This window comes from Cydia amplana, chromosome 3 (assembly GCF_948474715.1).
Source record: "Cydia amplana chromosome 3, ilCydAmpl1.1, whole genome shotgun sequence".
Classification (NCBI taxonomy): Eukaryota; Metazoa; Arthropoda; class Insecta; order Lepidoptera; family Tortricidae; genus Cydia; species Cydia amplana.
The window spans coordinates 5,237,964-5,265,256 of NC_086071.1; the positions used below are offsets into that span (position 1 = coordinate 5,237,964).

At 38.1% G+C, this 27,293-nt stretch overlaps 1 protein-coding gene across 1 annotated transcript; it reads right to left on the bottom strand.

Moving 5' to 3' along the window:
- Window positions 1-2,738: 2,738 nt before the first annotated feature.
- Window positions 2,739-26,809, bottom strand: LOC134662651 (protein timeless-like). Its single transcript, XM_063518924.1, has 17 exons — window positions 26,713-26,809; window positions 24,287-24,834; window positions 22,317-22,470; window positions 21,957-22,019; window positions 20,867-21,033; window positions 20,488-20,765; window positions 20,015-20,375; window positions 19,739-19,930; window positions 18,112-18,212; window positions 14,254-14,452; window positions 13,790-14,025; window positions 12,643-13,118; window positions 11,136-11,336; window positions 8,102-8,282; window positions 6,955-7,059; window positions 4,491-4,619; window positions 2,739-2,964 (listed from the first exon to the last, which is right to left on the bottom strand). Exons 1-17 carry the CDS (start codon window positions 26,807-26,809, stop codon window positions 2,739-2,741), a joined length of 3,714 nt encoding a protein of 1,237 aa, XP_063374994.1.
- Window positions 26,810-27,293: the final 484 nt, after the last annotated feature.

A 27,293-nucleotide genomic window follows, 5' to 3' on the forward strand; every position in this document is an offset into this window, starting at 1 on the left:
ATTGATACCATAAAAAAAAATTAGTCATGTAGCCTATTTGTCAAATTTTCATGACCTGACAAAAATTTTATGATTTGAATCCAAGGTCGAAATAAATGGCTATTTTATTTTATTTTATTTTATTTATTATAAATGAAACCTACATAATTAATGATAATGGCAATCTAAACAACAATAACATATACATTCTACATGATATTAAAGCTCTCCAAAGCCTATCAAAAGACCGGGATTTATAGGCCCGTGAAATCCAACATGAAGATAATATAATATTAAAAAAAATAACGTTGTAATGCCATGCTTCTCTTAAATTTTTTCCTTCAATTATTAATTTCAGTAGGTTGTAGGTATTTATTGTTTATATTTAGGTATATGTCCAAAATATGCTGCTATCCTTTTTTTAATTGTTGATACTACTTCTAAGCCATTTTCATGATTTCCAAAAGAGAATGACGGCATATAATATGTATCTCTGTACGAATACCACCAGTTTGACACAGACATACACTTATACGCTAGCGTGTGTGTAACTTACTTTCTATGCATCTCGCTCATACTCGCTATAGGTATGTAAGTGCGAAGAAAGTAAGTTACGCAGACGCTAGACGTTAGCGAATATATCAGTTTGACATTGCTAAGGCAGTCGTGGTAAGCGGGTGGCAAGGTAACATATACGCATATACTAAACGCTCTCTATTCTATTCTATTCTTTTTTTATTTTATTTTTTCAATTTAATTAATTATATGTCAATGTGTATTCTATTCTAGTCTATTCTATTCTATTCTATATAGGTATGACATTTAACAACACCCAAACATCGAATGACATTTACCAATCTTACTTGCTACTTTAACATTTTATCATGCTTACAGGCTATGTGATATACCTACTTATATAATATTAGGTGGGCAAATTAAAGTTATAAATATATATTTTTTCCATATCGAATTATGAATGTACTCGTACTTACAGTCAGCAGCAGAAGTGGATGCTAGGCGGGCGTGGTGTTTAATCAAATGATCTTGATGATATTTTATTGTTAAGGGAATAAGAGCGTGTCAAGGTAATATTGAATACCTCGCCCGCTTAGCAACTTCTGCTGCTGACTGTATTACATAACGAAACATTCACACAACAAAATAGATAAACGTGATTTCATCCCTTTAAGGGGACGGTTAATGACGTTTTCGATTTAGACCTCACTTTGTGCAATCAATTTGTTCAAGAAATGTTTAATAACTGCATTAAATTATACGTAAATTTGTTCACGAAGAAGCCGTGTACCGACTCTTCACGCCATAATATTTTTTAGGGTTCCGTCGCCAAATGGCAAATAACGGAACCCTTATAGATTCGTCATGTCTGTCTGTCTGTCCGTCTGTCTGTCCGTCCGTATGTCACAGCCACTTTTCTCCGAAACTATAAGAACTATACTGTTGAAACTTGGTAAGTAGATGTATTCTGTGAACCGCATTAAGATTTTCACACAAAAATAGAAAAAAAACAATAAATTTTTGAAGTTCCCCATACTTCGAACTGAAACTCAAAAATTTTTTTTTCATCAAACCCATACGTGTGGGGTATCTATGGATAGGTCTTCAATGATATTGAGGTTTCTAATATCATTTTTTTCTAAACTGAATAGTTTGCGCCAGAGACACTTCCAAAGTGGTAAAATGTGTGTCCCCCCCCCCGTAACTTCTAAAATAAGAGAATGATAAAACTAAAAAAAAATATATGATGTACATTACCATGTAAACTTCCACCGAAAATTGGTTTGAACGAGATCTAGTAAGTAGTTTTTTTTTATACGTCTTAAATCGCCTAAATACGGAACCCTTCATGGGCGAGTCCGACTCGCACTTGGCCGCTTTTTCATTATTTGCTGTAATTCTCTAAAAATCGACACTAAAAGTATCCAAAATTCAAAATATGGAGTTCCGTTTGAGCAAGACGCATTACAGTTTTGTCTTTGACAGTAATTGAGTTGTTGTGTGATTTTGAAGACTAGATAACTAAACTAGCAAATTATTATCTGCTTATATTTTTACTCACAAATACAACACAGAAATTCAATCCCAAATGTAAACTTTCGTACAATTTCCATACATTGACGACATCACTCAAAATTCTTCTTCGAGTCAGATGGCCTGGCGGGAAGTGCGTTATGACGATCGCGTGGACATAGTGAGTGCTGGACGTCAGTCGATACAGCCACCCTACCAAACCTTCACGTGACAACTCCGGATACGGAGTGCACCGCGCCCCCCGCCCCCGCCCTGTCAGCGCGCGCGCAACGAGCGACGAGGCGGGCGGCGCGATCAGTGCACGATTTGCAGTCACCACGAGCACTCGAGCCTGAGGATGGACCCCCGAAGGGCCCGAAACATGTCGCCAATAGCGACTAAAAATTCAAGTGAGTGAAACCGTTGTCGTATAAACAGTTTAAAATATGTCTCACGAAAGTTTAATATCGATTAACAATAATGCTTAAATTAAACTAAAACCTAAATATCTGGGTAATTTAATTGACATCGACCTACTTAAGTAATTATCAATTACACCTTTAACATGTAAAATTTTAATGTGAATTAATGAATAATGAATCACCAAATCTGTTAAAAGGCTGTAAATTTTTTAATGGATCCCAAGCGCCAGGTGGCGTCGATGTCGTGCACATCGCTGGCAATCCACGTTCCATTTCCATGTAAGAATAGAATGTGAAAATTGAATTGAATTAGGTTTTTTTCAGACATTTTGAGCGTCGACCCCGGATCACTCGCCGGCCGAGCGGGCCGGCCTCGCCATCGCCGATGGCGTTCGCTCTGACGCTCCGGCCGGCCTCGCCATCGCCGGTGGCGTTCGCTGTGACGCTCGGCCGAAGTGCTATCTCCAATTGTTCCTCTTCGTCCGAAACATACATGCGGGTTAGGTCTGATGCGACGGATGCCGTTTCGATGTCGCTATAACAATAAAAAAATATGTATGTTATAAATATAGCGAGACAGCGACTGACGGCAGTCTGCTCTCTCATCCCGATTATCATTTTCGATTTGTACGGTTCGGTTTTCTTTAATAAATTAGACACAGGTAAAAAGATACCAAGGGTGTAAAAATGTTTTTCGGAAATCATTCTGTGAATTCTTAGTTTGACATGTCTGTTCACCAAAATAAAGCAAGTGATCATCATAAACGGGACTGTTGCCCGATTCTATCGTGGAGTGGGATATTATCTATTGCATGTGGTCACAGAAACAGTTCATGTTACCTGTTGTTATCCTCCAACTCCGGTAGCTAAGCGATGTAGCCCTTGGGGCGTCCGCAGCAGCGAGCAGCGTCTGCGGCCTTTCTGCACGAAGACATGCCTTGCCTATGTTCTTGGGTAGGAAGGCCGCGGACGCCGCTCGCTGCACGCTGCCGGCACCTTCGACTGCGTTAGCCCCTCGACGTTTTCCAGCGGTGGTTCAATTTTTATCGCTGTTACTATACCTGTCTCGCACTACATACCTAGTTGTTAGAACGAGATAGGCATGGTGGCAGGTGATAAAAATGCGACCGTGCTACGGCCGCAGAACACTTAAAAATGTACACCTATATAGTACAAACTTCAACATTTATTCAGCAAATAGGTCACAAGGGCACTTTTACACGTCAACATTGAATTTAGATACAAGCAAAAAAGTAGTTTTCGTTTAATATCTTAAGCTCTATTTCTACGATTTTTCCATATTTTTTAGACCCATGGTTCAAAAGTTAGAGGGGAGGACACATCTAAGTTAATCATTTGATGATTATCGTTTGTCCCTCTCTATGGCACAAGGCCAGATAGGGACAAACGACGCCGACGATCATCTACTGATTAAGTTAGCAGCCGTTTATGAATAACGCCATTTATTTATTTTTACAAGCGTTTATTGAACTTGCAATGTTTGTACATATGTATACTTAGGTAAAAAAACTTTTCTAAAGCCGTTAACGGAACTGTTTCCGATACTATGTTGGAGTGGACAGACGCAGTTTTTTTTTATTTAATCCAAAACAAAATTACAGTGTAGCTATTGCACTTATCTGCCAAACTGCATAACAGTTTGTTGGCAGAAAAACTAAGTCTACCTTCCACCATATTCGTAATCGTATACTAGTGTTATAAAACTTATAATTATTAATACAGCAGTCTTTTTTTTATGTATCTTAACTTAGTCTTACATACGAGTGGGGTCTGTTATTGAACACAGGTCATTGTATTTACATATGTTTCAGGTTAACAATAACCTAACATTATAAGTACAACCAGGCAAACCGGTCCGTGGGGCTACCATAGAACGTTCTCACATAAAGTGTCATGATAATTTTACTTTTACATTATAGTAGGTTAAGTGAACATTGTTTACAGCTTAGTTATTTATGTTTGAGTCAGTTATTCTGCTCGACTCTGTCCATGAGTGATTTCTTTAGCCTTTTCTTAATTTCTTAATTAAGTTAATGTTACCTGTTGTTATCCTCCAACTCCTGAGCGACGAGGTCCTTGGGAGGCAGGTCAGGCAGGACGGGCGCGGACGCCGCTCGCTGCACCGCCGGCACCTTCGACTGCGTCAGCTCCTCCACGTTTTCCAGGACGCTGTTTAACAAATTTACATACACGTCTATTTTTACAAGCTTTTATTTAACTTGCAATGTATAGGTAAAGAAACTTGTCTAAAGCAGTTAACGGGACTGTTTCTGTTCACGTTGTATACATAAGTATAGATGGTCATGCAAATCTTGTCAGTAGAAAAAGGCGCGAAATTCAAATTTTCTATGGGATGATATCCCTTCGCGCCTACATTTTTCAATTTTGCCGCCTTTTTCTACTGACAAGATCTGCTTGCCCATCTACATATATTTTAAACTTTCGCGCCATCAATATTATTCTCGATGCTTTCCGATTGGATAGCGTAGATCGTTGGTCTACATCTGTGGTCGCTTAGAAAGAGATGCAAGATCTACGCGCAACCTGTGCGCGAGTGAGACAACTCACGCCGAAGTTTTAATCTTCTCGCTGACTCCGTTTTGAAATCTCAACGTGTTTGAATCAAAATTGCATTAGGTATCTCTAAACGTAAATTCTAATGGAATGTCCGAAATTGAACTATTCAGTGTTACATAATAGTGTTCTCGCCGGCCGGCATACAAATCTCTCAAACACCGTGTAAGGAACGTGCAGATGGAAGACGCTGCAGTTCACAGTTCCTTGATTATGTGGACTCCGAACACTCCAGCTCCATCATCAGCTCTCAGGTTAGTGGCTGCAGTGTACATATCATTTTCGGTTTAAGCATCATATCTAATGTTTTATGTCGCGCAGTTAATTTTTTTGTTCATTTTCAAATTACCCAATTGTATCAAATCAACCAACAGTTTCCTATTCTACAGGTTGGTCCAAATCTTGACGTCCAAAAATTTTTTTTAGATTCCTCACGTCGTGGGCTATCAGAATATACCCCCATGTATGTTAGCCGATTTTTCGTGGTTTTCAAGTTATGATTTTTTAACCTTTTAACTTTTGTTATGAAATTCCGGGGTTCCCATACAGAGTGGCTAAAAAATAACTGCATTCCCATTGCCAGGGAGGTGTTGGGATTATACTGAGCAACTTTTACTATGGGACCAACCCCGAAATCGCGAAAAAAAAATTTTACCCTTCCATAGAAAATGGACCAGCCAAAATGTATGAAACAGCCAAATTTTTTTTCGCTATTTCGGGGTTGGTCCCATAGTAAAAGTTGCTCAGTATAATCCCAACACCTCCCTGGCAATGGGAATGCAGTTATTTTTAGCCACTCTGTATGGAAACCCCGGAATTTCATAACAAAAGTTAAAAGTTTAAAAAATCATAACTCGAAAACTACGAAAAATCGGCTAACATACATGGGGTATATTCTGACAGCCCACGACGTGAGGAATCTAAAAATCATTTTTGGACGTCAATGTTTGGACCACCCTGTATATTGGAGTGGACAGACCCAGTTAATGTTACCTGTTGTTATCCTCCAACTCCTGAGCGATGAAGTTCTTGGGAGGCAGGACGGGCGCGGACGCCGTTCGCTGCACCGCCGCCGGCACCTTCGACTGCGTCAGCTCCACCACGTCTTTCAGGACACTTTTGGATAGACAATAGGCTACATGACTAATTTTTTTTATGGTATCAATCGATCGGGTTTGGTTTTAGGATCAAATGTCTATATGGGACCCATTGCATTAAAGTAACACAAAAGTCAGAAATTGTAGTCAAAGTCCGACAGTCGCACTTCACTCGCGAAACGCCCTATACAAAACGGCCAGAGGCCGTGACGTCATTGCCCATCTTGTAGAATGGACAAAACAAGAAAATTGCGTTTTTGTCGGTGAAATATTGCGTTTATGTATATAGTTGCTATACAATATTTTTTTGGATGAAATGTAAGGAATCGAATGGTACCCTTACTTTTATCGTTTTTGGAAGTTAAAAAAAACTTAAATATTGAAACTTTCAGGTCTTGTAATTTTGTAATTTTTCAATATTTTATTTTAATACCCACATTATTGTGATAAATTGCTCGTTTGATATCTATTTTACTAGATTTTGTTATAAAATTCAACATGTGTCATCATCCCTATTTTACATAGGTACAAAATGTAACTTCTAAGGCGAACTATCAGAGGATAGTTTGTTACACAATAACTTAAGTAAATTTGTTCGTATTTAAAAAACATTACTTAGGCAATGGTGTAGTTGAGGCAGAGAGAAAAAGTGCCTCTAGCCAGCCGTGTGTTCCAAGTTAAATGTAGCTAAGAACTTCGCTCGCTCATTCTAATACGTACTATACAAGATAAAAATACTTACAAAGTAATTACAGAATGCTAATGAAAGCCTTATTACGCTTATGGACTTCAAAACATCATATATTCTAATGTATAATGTATAGCTCGCTTACCTTCCCACGTTACAGGTCAATTTAAGCTCTCGAGATTGTTGCACTACTGCCAGCCAACTAAGTTTGCTTTCGTTTTGAACATCCGTGTGGAACGACGTACCCGGCCTGGAATTCATTCAAGATTAGTTAATAACGTCACTTGAATCACGCCAGCTATATTTTATGTGCTTTATTATTTTATTAGCAATAGCATCTACCATATACTTTCTGCTAATTAAATTAAAGTCTAATCGAGTCAATTCTATTGAGTTTCGTAAGGGCCCCCTGATTTGGGTCATATTGCGGTATCTGATCGATCAATTGAATTCATTCGAATGCGATATTGCAAGGTCTGTTGAGGCCTTATAGAAAAAAAGTCTGGCTACCTACTGAAATATTACACAAATGTTTGGCGGGAAATTCAAAGTCTTGGGCTGGTCACACTCTGTGTAGTAGGAATTATAGTTTTGATACTAGAAAATATTTTTGATTTTCTGTGCACACGTAAGGTACTAAGGATATAAGTTAAATATACGTTGACGTGCACTCAAAGTCAGCTCACATAATTTCTACCACTATGTAAAATACAGTCAACGATATACACATATGTTTACACTTTCTCACCATATACCATAGTAACAAGGCGAAAAATGAAATGTAGTGTAAATAAAACCTAGCTCGATAATACCGTAATATTAATCCATCACCAAAAAAATTACATAAGTACTATGCCAAATATGCTAAATGCTAAGTATCAAAATATTTATAGAGCACCAACCTCCTAATTTGTTTACATTTGTTTAGGACTTGTAAACATTGCAGTTTTTCGTTATACAACGCTACACGTCGACTTCGCACATTGTCGTAATTATTTACGAGCTTAAATAATAGTTTGCCGACCTCATTCAGTACAGACATTATTCATAATATTTAAAATAAACCCCTTATAAACCGCAAACAATTCGAATGAATGACATAAATTGACAACTGACTTTTAGCTTTTTTTTAAATCATAGACAATTGGTGATACAACAACGAAATATCTGTCAAAAATTTTTGGCTAGCCAGACTACCTAAATGCTAAATGTTATGGTGCGGTAAAAATCTAAAAATACCTACTGGTGAGTGAATTTACCCATAGAATAAAATATGAACCAGCGTCTCTTACCTAGGCGTATAATTCGTAATAGCCACGAGGTGTTTCTGCTTGTGTATCTGATAGAAGTTCTCTGGCGCGGCGATCGTCGACGTGACGTCCTGGGTGGGCGTCGACAGCGGCGAGCTGCACTGCTGCTTAGCGTTCTTAGACCCACTACTAGTTATATCGGTGATGGAGAATTTTAGTTTTGCTTGAAACAATTACAAAATATCTGATTAGCATAAAAAAAACAATTGAGAAAATTACGTTGGGGGATAATTGACCGAGCGTCAGCGAAGCTGAGGAGTTCAGGGATAGCGTTTTGGACGTAAAGCGTATAAGCGACCGCCTTATGGTTGTGGAGGTGCTTATCGAAGGGGTCGTGACCAATTTGATAAGTGCCTACGCCCCACAGGCCGGTTGTAGCGATGCGGACAAGGCGATGTTCTGGGAGCAACTCGGGGAACTGCTGCGTAGCATCCCGTTGTCGCAGAGTGTTGTTGTGGGTGGCGATCTGAACGGTCATGTGGGTGAGAAGTGTGAGGAGTTTGGGCGTGTTCACGGTGGTTTTGGTTTCGGGAGCCGTAACCCCGAAGGGGAAGAAATTCTCCGGACGTGTACGGCTGCTGATCTAGCCGTCGTGAACACGTTTTTCAAAAAGAAATCCGAGCATCTGATCACCTACAGGAGTGGGAGGAGCGCCACTCAGATCGATTACTTTCTCACTCGGAGAGACTATATCGGCAAAGTAGCCACCTGTAAAGTCATACCGGGAGAGAGTCTCACTGCCCAACACCGAGTCCTTGTGATGGACCTGCTCGTCAAGCCCCGAGGCACATACCGGGAGCAGTGCCGTCCCCAAACCCGGTGGTGGCTGCTCGAAGGAACCAAGTCCCATGAGTTTGCTGCCGCTGTCAACGACCTCAGTGTTGTGACGGATGGCCATTCCGTACAGCAAATCTGGGATAAAATTCAGGCAGCCATCACACGGGCGGCGAAGGCGGTGCTGGGGGTGTCTAAAGGGGGTCGCAGGCTTGACAAGGAGACTTGGTGGTGGGACGCCACAGTCCAGAGGGAGACTAGGGAGAAAAAAGCCCTTTTTAAAAAGTGGCAAACGTCCAGATCTCCAGAAGACCACGCGGCATACAGGGATGCCAAACGTGCCACTAAACGAGCTGTAGCCAGAGCCAGACGAAACCACTTGCGCCCTCTGTACGATAAGTTGGAGTCGTCTGAGGGGCAGAAGTTAATTTATAAGTTGGCACGATCGAGGGTCAAAGCGGCGCAGGACATCTCCATGTGCCGCTGCGTAAATGACCCTCACGGTAACCTGCTATGCGAGGATCGCGCGGTAAAGGAGAGATGGCGCTCTTACTTCCACAACCTGCTGAATAACCAGCACAAAGAGGTGCAACCTCCGGATCTCCCTCCGAATCAAGGACTAGTGCCACTGATAACGCCAGAGGAAGTCGAGGCGGCCCTTCGCCGCATGAAGAATCGGAAAGCTGTCGGAGCCGACGGAATCGCTATAGAGGCGTGGAAGTCGATGGGCTCTCGGGGTGTGAGCATACTCACGGATATTTATAACCGCATACTCCTCACCGGGAAGATACCCAACCAGTGGAGGCTGAGTATCATTACTCCAGTTTTCAAAGGTAAGGGCTCGGTGCGGGAGTGTAGCAAGTATCGCGGTATAAAGGTTATGTCTCACACCATGAAGCTCTTTGAGCGCATAATCGATGCTCGGCTCCGACAGGAGTGTAGAGTCTCGGGATGTCAGTAGGGGTTTCGGCCAGGGTGCGGAACGATGGATCCTGTATTTGCTCTGAGGATCCTCATGGAGGGATACAGAGCAAAGAACACGCCTCTACATTTCCTGTTTCTGGATATGGAAAAGGCCTTTGACTGTGTCCCTCATGAGATGATCTGGTGGGCGCTGCGGTCCAAGGCTGTACCTGAGACCTATATTGACACTATCCGGGACATGTACCGCGATTCCGATTCAATAGTCAGGACCGCTGTTGGTGGCACCAACCCCTTTTCTGTCACCGTTGGAGTACATCAGGGCTCTGTGCTCAGCCCGTTTCTGTTTAGCGTGATATTAGACGCCCTGTCAGCCAGCATCCGAGACTACCATGAGCAGCCACCGTGGCTATTTATGTATGCTGATGATATCGCGCTGACAGACTCTGATAAGGGCCGACTTGTCCAGCGGGTGAACAGATGGAGGGGGTCGCTAGAGAACGGCGGTCTTAAACTAAATGTGGCGAAGACAGAGTACATGGCCTGCAATAGTACAGATCCTCTACCCGTCCGCATAGGCGGGGACATGGTCAAGCGCACGGATCAAGTTCGCACGGAGCACTACCGGGGACATCGACAGCGACGTCAAAGCGACACACACACACACACACACACACACACACACACACACACACACTTAATTTAGTTTGTAAGATTTACATTCAAGTATATTTTCGGTTACCTACTTTGTATGTAACTTTGGTAGGAAGAGCGGGATCTCCTGCCACAAGTATAATTATACTTACTTGGAGATTACAACCATAATTTGTTGTAGGTACCTACACAATATTGTAACCAATAAACGCTTTTTCATTTTCATTTTTCATTTACAAAAGCATTTTAAGGGTCACTTGGGTACGGTGACAGAGCTGTCCCCGTACCTACCCAATCTATGTGAAAATTAGGTACTCGTATGTAATAGGCCCTATGTCGGAATTAGCCACATTGAGGTCAAACTGTTATACTCGTAATATAACAGATGTATAAATGAAGCTCTCGTAGGCTTAGCAGAATAGCAAACCAACGAACGTAGGTACTTGGTAAACAAACGCAACATCGTTTAGTTATTTATGGCATAATCCACGCATAGATAATCATTACAGTTCCATAATTTTGCTGAGCCCTGAGCCTCTTTTGAGCGATTTGACACAAAAAGGGGAATTTCTGTAAATATCTAAATGTAATAGGTACCTCTACAAATACGCGTTTTATTTAGGAAGATAGGTCAACCTCAGTGTAACGTCAATAGAAGTAAGCTTACTTGTGTCAATAACAGCGACTTTGCCAGCCACTTCGTACAAGACATCAGCTGACCAGACGTGCGGTATCCTTATGAATACTTTGCCGGTGTCAACCGGCATTTGGAACCCCAATTTATGCAGCAGTTGCAAAAACTTTAAATCCTTGCACATCGCAGCTTGTTCACAATTCCAGGGTACCAGGGGCACACACTGATTAAGAACTGAAAAGATAATGGATATTGAACTAGTAATAAATATTAAAGAATGTACCTAACATCGAGTGATACATAGGTATAAAAAAGAAAGTCATAATTATGTACTTATACTATACCTAATTATAAATATCTGGGAGACCGAGCTTTGCTCGGAAAACATATAAAAACTCAAAAATGCGCGTTTTTTCAGAGATAAGACCTAGCTAGATCGATTTTTCGCCCCGAATATTCCTCCGAGATCCTCGAAATATATATATACTTATATATATGTACATATTACATACTAATATACAGGGTGGATTTTCTTTTTGGGTCAGTGAGGGCAGCTACCAGATCCAAATTAAATTTCACATTTTCTCCATAGTAAATGTATGGAAAAAGTTTTTATTAATTTGTGGCTTTTTAGTACATTACCGTAAGTTGGCCCCAAAGAAACTATTGATACATAGAAGGTAGCATCCTATAGAAGTGGTCTACTCGTGCCTCCGTGAGGGACAAAACATATAAATTCGACCAATCATAGCGTCGCATTATGGTGGGCAACAAATGAATTCGACCAATCACGGTGGTCAATTTACGGTGGGGAATAAAACAAGATGTGAGACTGTGACAAGGACAAACAATAATAGCGCTTTCGCTGCTACTCCTACTGAAAGATACATAAGACTATCCCGTTCTGCCAGTTATCCCCACCACTCATGCCCAATCCAGTTATACTAGATTCATGTATTGATACTAGATAGGAATGGAATCGATTGGAATACAAAAATAGCATGTGAAAAATAAAAGTTTTAATTTTCATACAAATTGTATGGAAAAAGTTTTCCTCGATTTGTGGCTTTTCTAGCCGGAATTTTTTTTTTGGTTCCATACAAGCTTTTGATCCTTTGAAAGTTTGTCAAAAATTACCTTTTTCTCGCACCCTGTATGTTTTTTCCAAAATCTGTAAAAGCCAATCTTCATTAATTTGAAATCGAGGGAAGGTCTTCTAAGACCGTTTTCTCGTCGCAGCACGGGATCTGGTAGCTGCCCTCACTGACCCAAAAAGAAAATCCACCCTGTATAGTATATATACCTATATATGAGACATAGATATAGATAAAAGAACTGCTCCTTTAAAGATATCAGATAGAATTCAATCTAAAAAAAACCGGCCAAGTGCGAGTCGGACTCGCGCACGAAGGGTGCCGTACCATTACGCAAAAAAACGGCACAAAAATCACGTTTGTTGCGTGCGGAGTCTTAGTAATCGAGTCCCGTTTTTACCCTTTGGGTACGGAACCCTAAAAAACGAGACTACATACATACTTACGTAGAGCGTGATAGGACACAGGAGACATCACTGGCGAAATGTTCCCTTGATTGAACAACTTGAACTGACGGGTACCCGTTTGGCCCGCGCGGGCCGCGGTCGGGCCGCATTCGCTACGGTACCTCTTCTCGATTTGCAATTTTACATAACAAGTTTCAAGTAAAACTTGTTGAACCCAGTCCAAATATTTCGTTTTTCCGTTTTGTCTTAATTGCTCACAAAACTTTCCAATCTCGACATCCCTCATTTCTTTTTTCATCTTAGCGGTATCGGCATTAACTTCACACTTAGACAGTTTTTCATATTCCTCTTTGTTTATTACATTTTGCTTGTATAATTCTCTGATCACAGAATATCTTGACTTAACTGTACCGTATTCTTTAAGGCATCTTAATATTTTGCCGATTGTATCCGGATGAGTGTTGTTGCCTTTCAGATAATTCCAAGTTAAAGTTGACAGTTCATCTTTAGTCCATCTGCAAAACAAAATCATATTTAAGAACAAAAACAGTAATGCTAAAATAAAGGTGGCTCGTCTGTTTGCAGTGTCTTATCGGTCAGTAGACAAGTCAACATAATTTACCTATTATAAGAAATATTGCTGGTATCTAGTAGACTACAAAGTAGTTTAATTAGTAATTTAATTACAAAGTAGTTTAATTTGTAGAAATAAAAGATATTTGATTAGTAATTAGGAACCCTACAACCAAGAAAAGTCTGCAACGATTTTGATAGCATACGTAAATCTATCTAAGTTGTATTTTCAGAGTTAAGTTAGACATAAAACCTGTATAAATATAATATCGATACGTAACCAACCCATTCATGTACAAGTTTTTACTCAAAATTTAATTTTTTTTATGGCTAACCCATTTTATGTTTTTACGCTCTTCTGTAAAATTTGGTCTGAAGCACTTACTAGGTTTTGACATGCGACAGCCGGTCTGCCTCTTCTGGTTAAGGACATCATAGAACTTAGAAGTAGTGTAAGTTAGACTGTTATAGTTTTTATTAGAGAGTCACTAAGAGGGTGGCATTGTTAAAACACCCTCAATAAACAAATAAAGATTTTGTTTTTTTTTTAAACAGAACTCGTATTTTTTTAATTTAATTTTCCTAAAATGTTATGTTACTACAATGTAATTACCTTTCTTTAGATGAGCGACTCGCACTGCTATGTACGGACTTTTTCTTCCTCCCTTCTGCCGCATGCTGGAAATCTTTCTTTGCAGACGCAACGTCTGCTTGGTACTCGGTTAGAACTTGCTTGTCGTTAAATATCTGTGTGTCCATTCTAAAACAGTGTCTTATACTGTCAGTTAACAGCACTTCATGCTTCCTTGTGAATGTGTTTATCACGTATTGTATTAAATCAGACCAATCCTGTAAAAAACAATCAAATTAATTCATAAATATCAATAATATTAACATTAAGCTTTGTTCGCTTAACTTGGACATGCAGTTATTAAAACATGTATGCCTATAAGTACATATAATTTGCGGGATCCTTAAGGGATCAATTACAATAAATGTAAAAAATCACTTTGATAATAAAACGATGCCTATTAAGAGTATTAAGTTAGGTGAAATAAATTAATATCTTTCACTTACGTCGCAAACCTCAAACTCAGATTTCCAAATATAAGTGAACGTCTTCAATATCTTAGGTTGATATAAACTGGTCAAACTGTCCAGCTCCCCTGCCACGTGGTGCATGATCGTGAACACGCAGTCGTTGACGAACTCCCCGTTCACCGCGTACTCTTCTAGCAATAACCCGTATTGGCATATAATTTCAGGGGCCGCGAACCTGTGTCAAAACTCCTTTGAAAGTTTGAAAGCGCGAATCAATCAAGACACTAAACACGAGTTGATCAATAGTGTTGGATAACAAAAGTTGATTGTTTAGTTAGACTTATAGGTATTCGCGATAACGATAACACTGCGTCGGCGTTGACTCGAAGTTTTGTAAAGGGACATGTTTCTATTACAAATTAGCCTTTTCTTCTGTTAAACAATTATTAGATACAGCTTGTACCCATTTAATCATTGTTTTTGTTGCTCGTGGTAACGCTATGTAGTAGGTACTACATAGAGTTTTAGAGCTAGACCAAGCTAAGTTGGCAGCGATTTTGATAGCTAAGGCTGTGCAAGTGTTATTTTAAACGTCAAACTTCTATGAAATTATGACTTTTAAATAACACTTGCACAGTCTGGGCTATCAACACTTAGCTTGGTCTAACTCTAATGACTTCAATACAATTTCAATAATTTTCAATTGGGCCTGAGTCACATTTATTTTGTTTCATTCGGTTTTATAGTGAAAGACATATCCTTAAGTATATCCTATAATATTAATTTCAATTCAACAGCAGATTTTTCTAGTATGTAGTGTATAATAGTTCTTAGGGAGATAATGATTGCTTAGCTTAGTTTTTAGGAGGAAGAGAGACGTTTTATGCAATATCCGCTCACCAGTCACATTATTAGGCACATAAAGTAAGAACGCAACAAACTGATTAATCCGTGGGCAGTCGGCAGTCTAACCAAAGCAGTAAGCAAGTACCTACTACATACATCAATATTAAATTTAATGATGTCCATTGTCCAGGTAACATGAGGTAAATAGTTTGTATACCGTGGTGAATAAGGAACGACAAGAAATGTTAACATACATGAAATAAAACCTACACTGAGAGAAAAGACCGCATGAATTCAGAAGGAATTTCCTTCTTTTTTGACTATTAATGGACGGTAAAATCAGGAAGGTATTATTACCTTCTAAATATACTTTGGTAGGTAAGGTAAGGACGGAAAACCTGAAAGTTATTTGGATGGTAATTTGAAAAATATCTTTCCTAATTACCTGATAATCCGGAAGGAAAATACGGAAGGTTTGTGTTTAAATCGGTAAGTAAAATTTGATTTTCCTTCCAGTCCTTACAATTACCCATAGAATGTAGCGAAGCGAAGCTATATAACAAATCAGGAAGAAAATTCATGATTTCCCACTAATTTATCCAATTTTCTTCCTGATTACCCCGTATTGCGGAAGGAAAATACGGAAGGCTTGTGTTTAAATCGGTAAGTAAAATTAGATTTTCCTTCCAGTCCTTACAATTACCCATCGAATGTAGAAGGTAATGAGCGAAGGTAAATAACAAATCAGGAAGGAAATTCATGATTTCCCTCCAATTTCTCCAATAACCTTCCTAATTACCCCCTATTGCGGAAGGAAAATACGGAAGGCTTGTATTTGAATCGGTAGGTCAAATTTGATTTTCCTTCCAGTCCTTACCATTACCCATCGAATGTAGAAGGTAATCAGCGAAGGTAAATAACAAATTGGGGAGAAAATTCATGATTTCCCTCCAATTTCTCCAATAACCTTCCTAATTACCCCCTATTGCGGAAGGAAAATACGGAAGGCTTGTTTTTGAATCGGTAGGTATAGTACGGCACTTCTGAGGTGAACTTTTCGCTTCAAACCGTAATCTTTCAAACTGAGGCCATTGTCTCTATTATCGCAAAAGCGCTTGCTCCCGACTTGGCACGTGCCAGTACAACATTCATATTGAAAAACAACCGGTATCGTCATAGTATTAAGGTTCAAATTTAATGTCACTGATATTCTAGATATTACGTTTTGGTAGTGTAGGACGATAAACCGCCCCGAAGCGATACGGCGCTCATATTATTTTGATACTTAGTGTGGTGTTAAAAATGAAACGCGGTTATTTATTATATTGTTTTATTTAAATTATTAGCTTGCGGTGGTAAATGTAATAATTTACAAAGGTGCAGCTGCAAGCATTGTTATTTTTTCTTATCTTTAAAATAACGATACTGTGAAATTAGCACCTCTGATGTGATGCCGACCCATAGTAACAATAAAAACACTGATAAGGCAAACGTGGAGCTTTGAAGCGTACAGCTTTTCTAACAAAACGTCACGTGTCAACGGTCAGAAGAAAGGTCGGTTATAATATAAGAAAGAAATTGATTATATCTGATTTTTTATGACACGATTTTATCTAGTAGTACGTATAACTGTTTATATACCTACACGGAAAAATTTTGATTATACCTATGTTAAACCTATTAATCTTAAATTTACATTGTTACCTTAGATTTTGTTATATAACAAATATACAACGCTTTATCATACATAACCGTGTTTCATTTTTAACACCACACTAAGTATCAAAATAATATGAGTGCCGTATCGCTTCGGGGCGGTCTATCCTCCTACACTACCAAAACGTAATATATAGAATATCAGTGACATTAAATTTGAACCTTAATACTATGACGATACCGGTTGTTTTTCAATATGAATGTTGTACTGGCACGTGCCAAGTCGGGAGCAAGCGCTTTTGCGATAATAGAGACAATGGCCTTTGTTTGAAAGATTACGGTTTGAAGCGAAAAGTTCACCTCAGAAGAGCCGTACTATAAAATTTGATTTTCCTTCCAGTCCTAACAATTACCCATCGAATGTAGAAGGTAATCAGCGAAGGTAAATAACAAATTAGGAAGGAAATTCATGATTTCCCTCTAATTTCTCCAATAACCTTCCTAATTACCCCCTATTGCGGAAGGAAAATACAAAAGGCTTGTGTTTGCAGCCTTCCTACCAGCAGACATAAGAAAACAACTCAAAATTTGCATTTGATTACTTTGCCTCACATGTGAATAAAATGCAACTTTGCTATCAGTTTTTGAACAATCAAGAGAGCCTTTACCAGTTGATGTGGTGAAAATTAAATTTTACTTGCAGGTTAAAACTCAAGCCTTCCGTATTTTCCGTCCGCAATAGGGGGTAATGGGGTTGGCCGGTCAAAGTATTTAGCAGATGGCGCCATCATATTAGCTTGCCCTGTCAATCCCTACAATTGTGTAAAATTATTGTTTTTTTAATGCCAGCCTTTTAAGCCAAATCTCATAGAAACCGGGGCAAGCTATGATGGTGCCATCTATGCAAACCTTTGACAGTTGCCAACCCCATTAGGAAGGTAAGTGGAGAAATTGTATGGAAATCATGAATTTCTTTCGTAATTTGTTACTTACCTTCGCTCATTCATTACCTTCTATATTCGATGGATAATTGTAAGAACTGGAAGAAAAATAAAATTTTACCTACCGATTCAAACACAAGCCTTCCGTATTTTCCTTCCGCAATTGGGGATAAGTAGTTTATTGGGGAATTTGGAGGGAAATCATGTATTTCCTTCCTAATTTGTTATTTATCTTCGCTGGCTACCTTCTACATTCGTAAGGCGATTCAAGTCTGGAAGGAAAATAAACATTGAATATTTTAACTTACAATAGTAGGTAGGTATTAAATAGTAAATCACGCGCCACGGCACGGCATGCGTCTACAAAAATATATCACTACATATTGTGTCTGCGATATCTAACGATATAAGTACCTACTGCATAAGATAGGGAATATGTGTATGTACGTACTGTTTAATGTGTTCTACAATGTCGGTAGAACCGGTGTAGTTTGGATTTTTCATGGCGCTATCCAAAAATGTCAGCAGTATGTGGTTTGTTATAACGAGGTCCTGTAAAACATATGGAACAAAATTAACAATTAGAATTTAGAACATAAAATGCCGGCAGTCGTTCGGTTTTAGGTTAGGACCCGGGACGTCCAACGCGGAGAGCGGCGCGGCGGAGGCCGCCACCGCTGTTGTCCAAAACAGTTTATCATTCAAGTCTATACATTTTTATCGTGCCGCTCGGATACGTGCGGTGCGGGCGGTGGTTCCCTCGGCACCCAACCATATTACCCCGCGTGCCTATAATGCACAGGGTCTCTTACACCTCCGGATGTCGAAGCAACCTGAAGACTACCGTAGCTTCCCGAAAACTGCCTAGGCTTCTTTATAGATATGCCTTACTCTGCCGAAGTAACCCAACGGCTGTCAGCTGTATGCCGGAGCTGCCGCATGAGCCGCGCCGTACTTTCCAAAAATAAAAGCTGTTAGCTATATTTTGAGTATGTTGACTGACAGCTCGAGAAAAGAGAAGAGATTATAAATATTCGATAAGAGACCATCAGTTCTGTTATCTTTCGATTTCTTAGTGTCGTGTTCCATATTCACGCAACATTTGCTTATTTGGAAATATTGGTGGAATTGACGCGTGACCAGAGGGCTGGGTCATATCTAGCACAGCGGATCAGCATTGCCATACAACGTGACAATGCTGCCAGCCTTCTGGGCACGCTGCCAATGGACGGCGATTTGGGCCAATTTTTTTATATATATAGTTTATTTTTATGCTTAGTTTGTAATTTTTATTTTAAGGCTTTTTATTATTTCCCAAAAGCATTTGTGAAATCTTCCCGGTTTACGTCAATAGATACATGAAATTAATGTAATCACCTTGTACAGTCAGCAGCAGAAGTTGCTATCCGGGCGAGGTGTTTATAATTGCCTTGACACGCTCTTGTTCTCTTAATAAGTAATAAAGTTGCGTTAAGATCATTTTGAACACCTGGCCCGCTAAGCAACTTCTGCTGCTGACTGTACACACTTCATCGTGTAAGATGTTGGTAGTTTGTATGTAGGTAGGTAGATGTGTGCTATCTAGACTTAGGTACACCTAATTGTCCTAAGCTCTTTTGGGATAGTTATAAATAGTAGCACTAATGTAAAATTGTACAAAGCGTTTAGAGCCTAAAAACAATTTTTCACACAACACGTTAACGTTAAATACGTTATTCTACTGTTTATTACATTTTTAGGCCTAGTTTATGAAAAACGATTATACAGACATAACTGATATAACATTACCTTTACACAAAACAATAAATAAAATTGATTTAAAACAGAAATATTTACATATACCGATGTGTCAGTGTATAAATAGAATACCTACTTATTGTTTAGAATAACTTGTGTTTCATATTTCCTCTCGTTGTCTACAATCCTGCACCAACTACAAGTTTTTTTTTGACCCAATTGTAGACTGTTAGAGAATGCCTGAAGGCATTATGTCCGCCATTTGTACAATTTTATGTTGTGCAATAAAGTTTAAATAACTAAATAAAATATTGTTCACATAAAAAGCTCTTAATTTATACCTTTAAATACTGCTTGGAATGGTATTTTGGATTATAGTGACGCAACAGCAACACTAAAAGCGATCTCAATTCATCGGCTTCACACATTTTGTTTTGTAATGATATAAGGGCGTCTTTTTGAACGGTACAAATATGCGGAAACTTCTTGTATACTTCAATAGTTTGTACAAACTCTCTAATGGCTGTAACAACCTGAAAAGTCAAAGTTTTTAAGTGTTTATCATACAAGAACAAGACTACTATAAAAACAGTATCATATGACATCTAAACACTTACCAGATGAAGACGCCGGCTACTTGACGTCCAGTTATTTCTGTCTAGCTTAACAGCCAGTTCAAATTGTTCACACAAATTGACACCCTCAGCGGTCAAATACGATACTATATCAAAGGATATTACACCGGAAATGTATTGTAAATCCAACTCGATTTGGGTAGCAAATTTCAGGAAATACGTCAGTAACCAGAAAAAATGTGACGTGTCGATTTCCAACATTACGTTTGTGAGGATTTGACTATATAGTGTGTGTACCAAGGAGTTGTAACCTTTGAGTAAAAAGTCAACAGTAAATTCTTTAAATACATAGGATAAATCATCATCTGTTGGAGATTCGTGATTGAGCTCTTGTATGTTTATGCTAAAATAACGAATTCGTTTTTCACTGAAATGCAATGAATTAAGAATTTATTAAATTATTTAATGTAATGTACATACCTAAATTAAACAAAATCATGCAATAATTCACTTACATGTTCGCTTTACTCCTTTTATTTATCTTTTTACGCTTTCTCTCTTCTAATGTTGTTATAATAGAAGTCCGTGCCTTGGTGTTCACTCTTTGTTTAGGATGGTGAGGTTTTTGATGAACTGGTTTTTTAAAAGGTATCTCGTCATCATTGCTTGAAGTTGAAATTGTCTCTTGATTTTCGATTTCATATAATGTCCCTTTTCTCTTCATCTCAGCTTTTGCTGATTGTTGATCATTACTTGTCTCGGTTGGTGCATATTCTGACATCACTTTTTCTTCCTGGAATATTTTTTTAAGTTACATCAACAAATTCAACAGTCATGATTTCATTTATAAATAGGTACTAAACATCTAATTTCAATAATAAAAACGAATCATACATTATCAGACTTCATATTTTCATCGCCAGTCGATGCGTCTTGGTCCCTCATGTGAATGTCATTCTCATCAGGTAACGGAGGTTGAAACTGTTGATTGTAATATTTCATTGTATTCATTGTTTCCGGACATTCCCCATCCATTGGTCTCCGAATCTGGTTCATCGTTACTTTTTTCGGAACCAACGTTAGTTCCGAAAAAAGTACTTAACGATGAACCAAATTCGAGGCCAATGGATGGGGAATGTCCGAAAATAATTAATAGAGTCTGGCTATTGAAATATTACACAAATTTTTGGCGGGAAATTATAAAAATCTTGGGCTGGTCACAATTTGTGTAGTAGGAATTATAGTTTTGATAGGTACTAGAAAGTTAGAAACTATTTTTGATTTTCTGTGCACACTTAAGGTAACTAAGGATATAAGTTAAATATACGTTGACGTGCACTTAAAGTCAGCTCACATAATTTCTACCACTATGTAGAGTCAACGATAAACACATATGTTTAGGTACACTTTCTCACCATATACCATTGTAACAAGGCGAAAAATGAAATGTAGTGTAAATAAGACCTAGCTCGATAATGCCGTAATATTAATCCATCACAAAAAAATTACATATCCAAATATCCAAATATTTATAGAGCACCAACCTCCTAATTTGTTTACATTTGTTTAGGACTTGTAAACATTGCAGTTTTTCGTTATACAACGCTACACGTCGACTTCGCACATTGTCGTAATTATTTACGAGCTTAAATAATAGTTTGCCGACCTCACTCCAGTATAGACATTATTAATATTACCTATTTAAAATAAACCCCTTATAAACCGCAAACAATTTGAATGAATGACATGAATTGACAACTGACTTTTAGCTTTTTTTTAATCATAGACAATTGGTGATACAACAACGAAATCTCTGTCAACAATTTTTGGCTAGCCAGACTCTATACTGGGTCAACCAAATCTTGTCAGTAAATAGGAACATAAAAAACTATACTCATCCTTTTCTTTTGGGTGCTAGTACTAGTGTAAGACAAAGATAGTGTGATTCTCTCTGTCTATGTTTGAATGAAAGATGACAATCAACATACCGGATCTAACGAATCTGACGTCGGATCTGATGTCAGCATAGGTGACGAATCTTCACTACCTAAAACAATATGTTATACGTTTTTAATGTTAGTACTGGTGGTAGGTACCTACACCTAGGTACCTACTTAATACATCTCATATAGCGTTGAACGTCTATATTATAACTTGACTTTATTTATTACCCGCTCCGGCTTCGCACGGGTTAACAAATTATACATAAACCTTCCTCTTGAATCACACTGTTTAAAAAAACCGCATCAAAATCCGTTGCGTAGTTTTAAAGATCTAAGCATAAGTACATAGGGACAGACAGACAGCGGGAAGCGACTTTGTTTTATACTATGTAGTGAAGTACCTTTATCCCATGGAGAAGTGTTACTTTCATTGTCTTCTGAACTCTCAGAATGACAGGACTCCAGCCACGTATTGAGGAGTTTGTGCAACGTAACAACACGCTGATCTTTATACATGAGTGCTACAAGTTGTACCATTGTGGCTCCCCAATTAGTCTGAAATATAAAATAAGTATGTACAAACATGTATGTACAAACCAGACACCTAATCTCATTGTAGATCGCATTATATACATTATATTATTTTTATTAGAATTTAAACTGTCGCGTCATACTAACACTAAGCTAAACTCACGTATTTATCCGAAACACGTCGCGCTACTGACTAAAAACACTGTATTATTAGCTTAGTGTCTTTTATATTTTTCACACCACCTATTCGGAAAAGAGCCTTCTCTGCTAGGAGGGATCAAAATGGCACTTTTCCTCCCTGCTAGGAGGGATCAAAGTAACACTTTTCTGTTCAAGCACACTAGTTAATAAATTTTTTTGCACATTATTTTTTTAGCTTAAATAATCTGTTTAAGCATCAGATTGTGTCAACACTAAGATTCCTTTATTTTCCTCATAGTTGATGTGAAAAGCAGTATGTGTCACACGGTATCAAAATTATTTCGTCTTGGGCGTTAACACTTGAATCCCTCATTACGCTCAGGATTCTACTTTAGAATCCATCGCTTCATTCAGGATTCAATGTACGCCCTTGACGGAAATATATCATTTTGATCCCTTACAACACAAACCACTATTAACAATTTAAAGCATACAACAGGAAAAAAAAATCACAGCTGTACTGAGGCATAAGTACTTTTATTTATTTTTTCTACTCCAGCACTTAAATGTGTCAATTAAATGACTGACAGTGATATCTAAAGCAATGTCATTTGAATGATTTGTCTATAGGCTCATAAGATGACTGCTAGCAGTCATCTTATGAGTATAATACAACTGCTTTATTTTTTTTAAAGATACAAGTTCCGATCATCTTGATTGAAAGAGGTATGTTTTCATTTACAATAATAACTCTTTTTTTTTTTAATAATAACTCAATTTTTTTTAAATAATAACTCTTTTTTTTTAATAATAACTCTTTTTTTTTGCTGCAGCTGTCATAGAAAAAGTAATGTATGCAACAGCTCATAATTGGTTCTTAAAATTCTCGGGTCTTTTTTTACAAAACTCGACTACGTCTCGTTTTGTAACTTCGACCCTTGAATTTTAAGAACCCTTATTATATCACTGTTGCATAAACTACTATTATATTGTACAAAATGTAAGAGCTCTTTAAGTGTTTATTGAACACTATCTTCTAAAATTAAAAATTAGAAAGTGTCCCCGATATTTGTAAGTGAGAAGTTTATAGAACCACTAGGAGAATATACCTACATTCTGGCAGGCAGTCGTGTGTAAAAGTCATCGTACAGACCAAAAAGGCGTTGAACGGAAGAGCAGAGGCATCAGCGGCAGCGCGGTGCTGGAGCACGGGACCCGCCATCGCAGGCGCAGGACGCATCGTTACGTTAACCCTCGGCGTTAACCCAATCACGTAACACAAAGTCTGTGGTCACTAATGACTTGGAAAATATCCGCGTGGGCATCCAAATTCAATTTTAATTACTTAATCATTTTGGTTTCGTTTTAATTTTAACTACTTTTGACAATACTTATATGTTCAACTGTATTTTTAACTTTATTTATTGTATTGCTAGCATTGCTAGAAATCGAATCTATAATTTTATTATGATCGGATATTTTTTTTGTCATTGGAAGTACCTACCATATTGCACAATTCGAATTCGATAGCTTTGTATGCTGGTACTATACTTATTTTATTTTACTTTATTATGTACCTACCTACACTAAACAGGTATCGTAGCAATAAATCGAACCATACGATCGGGAACTGCTTTTAATTAACAAAGCAAACAAGCATTTTGCGAGATTCTAAAGCAAATGTTTAAACATCACTTACCGCTTCCGGTATAATCATAAGCTTAATCAGTACTTTATCAACGTTTTGGCCAAACATGTTCCAGAGAATCTGATTTTGCACGGCGTGACCAGATCCATGGTTGCCTGAAATAGGGCTTTCACCTTCCTCTGGTATATGCAGTATGTTTCTGAATAACAGAAGACTGTTACTTATATTTGTGCATTGTTCCAGTGACACATTTGGTTGATCAGGATCCACATTTTTCTTTAAAAAGTCAACAACTACTTTTGTTGTTTTCGGACCAGTAAAAGCCGTTTTTGCGGCGGTCAGTAACTGATTTAATTCAAATATCATATGCAAACCAAAACCTGATTGCGATGTTACTTCCACTGATAGCAAGCACTCGATGGGTATTGACAAATTGACTAGTATTCTCACTAGTAATTCTATAGTTGTATCTTCCTTAGCGTGTATCAAAAGAGGTATTAAGTCTTTTTTTATGTTTTGCCCGATATTGATGTTCCTGCGATATGTCCGTAGATACTTGTCTTCAGTTATAATGTTGTGTAAGATAGTTTCAAGGGCAGCTGAAAAAAAAATTAAGTTATTAATTCCTTGTAATCTTACTGCGTACCTAATGAATAACAACTTTCTAAGCTTTCGCTGCGACTCCTATTGAAAGATACATAAGACTATCCCGTTCGGTCATTTCCCCCCACCCCTCATGCCTGATCCAGTTAAAATACTAGATTCATGGATAGCACAGACCAATCCAATATTTTAAACGGCTATAAAAAAATCACAATACATAACTTATTCCGCAGGCCTTTGTCCTTTAGTACCTACGTACCTACACCTGCATGAAATAAGATACTTTTCGAGCATGTGTGGTGAAAAATACGTAAATCAACTTACACCATCGACGTTACGTTTGTAGTTGAGTTTAAGTGTAAAAAATATATATCAAACATTGAATATTTTCGGAATTATAAATATCATGTTACAAGATAGTTAATATTTCTGGGGCAACACAACAACATACCTACACAACGACAATATACCTACATTAAAGCTTAAATAAAAATTAAATAAACGAACTACGAGGGGTGTTCAAAATATTCTCGGTATGAGAATGAAAACAAACAAGTACGAAAAGTTTGATATTTTTATTTTTCAATATACTCCCCCCCTATGTTCATACACTTAAAAGATCGATCAATTATTTTTTTTAATCCCTCGTAAAAATATTTTTTATCTTTCGTGTAAAAATGCTCCTCCACTGCCGCCTTCAATGCTTCATCGTCAGAAAATTTATTTCCACGCAGATCCTTTTTAAGATTGGGGAGCAAAAAGAAGTCGCTGGGGGCTAAGTCCGGACTATACGGTGGGTGAGTAACAGTTTTAAACCCACATTCAACAATAGCTGCCTTGGCAATATGAGCAGTATGGACGGGGGCGTTGTCATGCAGAAGCAGAATACCTTTGGTTAACTTTCCTCGCCTCTTTTCTTTAATTACATCCTTTAATTGACGTAGAATGTTAGCGTAGTACTGTCCTGTGATATTTACACCTTTTTCTTTATAATCGATTAGTAATACTCCTTCACAATCCCAAAATATCGTGGCCATGACCTTGCCAGCTGAAGGGATGACCTTGAACTTCTTGGGATGAGCTGAACCCTTAATGTGCCACTGCATGGACTCTTGTTAACTCTCTGGGTCATAATGATGAACCCAGGTTTCATCTCCAGTAACTATTCTTTGCAGCACCTCATCAGGATTTTCACCGCACAGGTCAATAAAATCGGAACAACAAGCTACACGCATGTCTTTTTGAAGCCGAGTCAGCATTCGCGGAACCCATCTTGCACTTACTTTTGACATATTAAGATGGTCATGTATAATATCATGTACGGTACCAATAGAGAGATTGGTTACTTGTGCTATAGATTTTACCTTCACTCGACCATCTTCCAATATAAGTTTTTCCACTTTATCAATATTTTCTTGTGAAGTAGGTCATCTTCAATACTCTCCCTTCCGCGTTTAAACTCGCTTGACCACTTTTGAATGGTAGATAAAGAAGGAGCAGACTCACGGTAAACACAATCCATTTCCTCTTTTATGGTTTTTTGATTTTTACCCTGTTTTGTCAAGAATTTTATCACGCATCGATGTTCTAATTTAGTTAACATTGTCAATTCGCACAGTATGTTCATGTTTGTTCAGCAATTGCAGAAAAACAAAAGACTATCTCGGTTCGAATTATACTTTTTTTTAATGTCAATGAATAAACCTTAGCGGCCAGTAACGAAAGAAATTTTAGAAGAGGTCGTAAGATATCAATACCGAGAATATTTTGAACGCCCCTCGTAAACATTAAACCTTTACTAGAACTTTAAATAGGTAAATTTATAAAGTTGTTTTTTTTTAAATAATTATAATGAACCAATAAATTGAACTCACCATTACAGTTGTCATTTACGTGATATCCACCTGCGTGCTTAAAGCCAAGATTGCTGAATAAGCTATGGAACTGTGGATTCTTAACAACCCACTCCATATTTTTATCTGCAGCAAAAAAAAATAAGTGTCCGAGGAGTTTAGTCCTGTAGGGCTGGCTATATTTTGAGCCGTAAGTTTCAAGAATAAATGTCAAAAGTCTAAAAGTCAATTATTTTTAACCGACTTCAAAAAAGGAGGAGCTCATTAATTCGACCGAATATTTTGTGTATATAAAGGATGTCCCAAAAAGGACGCAAGATTTCAATTTGCCGCCATTTTTGTGTTTTAGTGCTGACAACCCTGAAAAAAAACACTATTTGACAACTGAATGTTTAGGGTTTGTCCTCCTCATGTTCATGGTTAGCCTCATGATCATGGACAGCGAAGAGAGTTCGTTGAATGGATTATCGACCGCCAAAACAGGGATGCAGATTTTTCAAACAAAATCATCTTTAGCGACGAAGCACATTTTCATCTCGATGGCTTTGTTAATCGTCAGAATTGCCGCATTTGGGGCTCAGAGAACCCACATGTGATTGTTC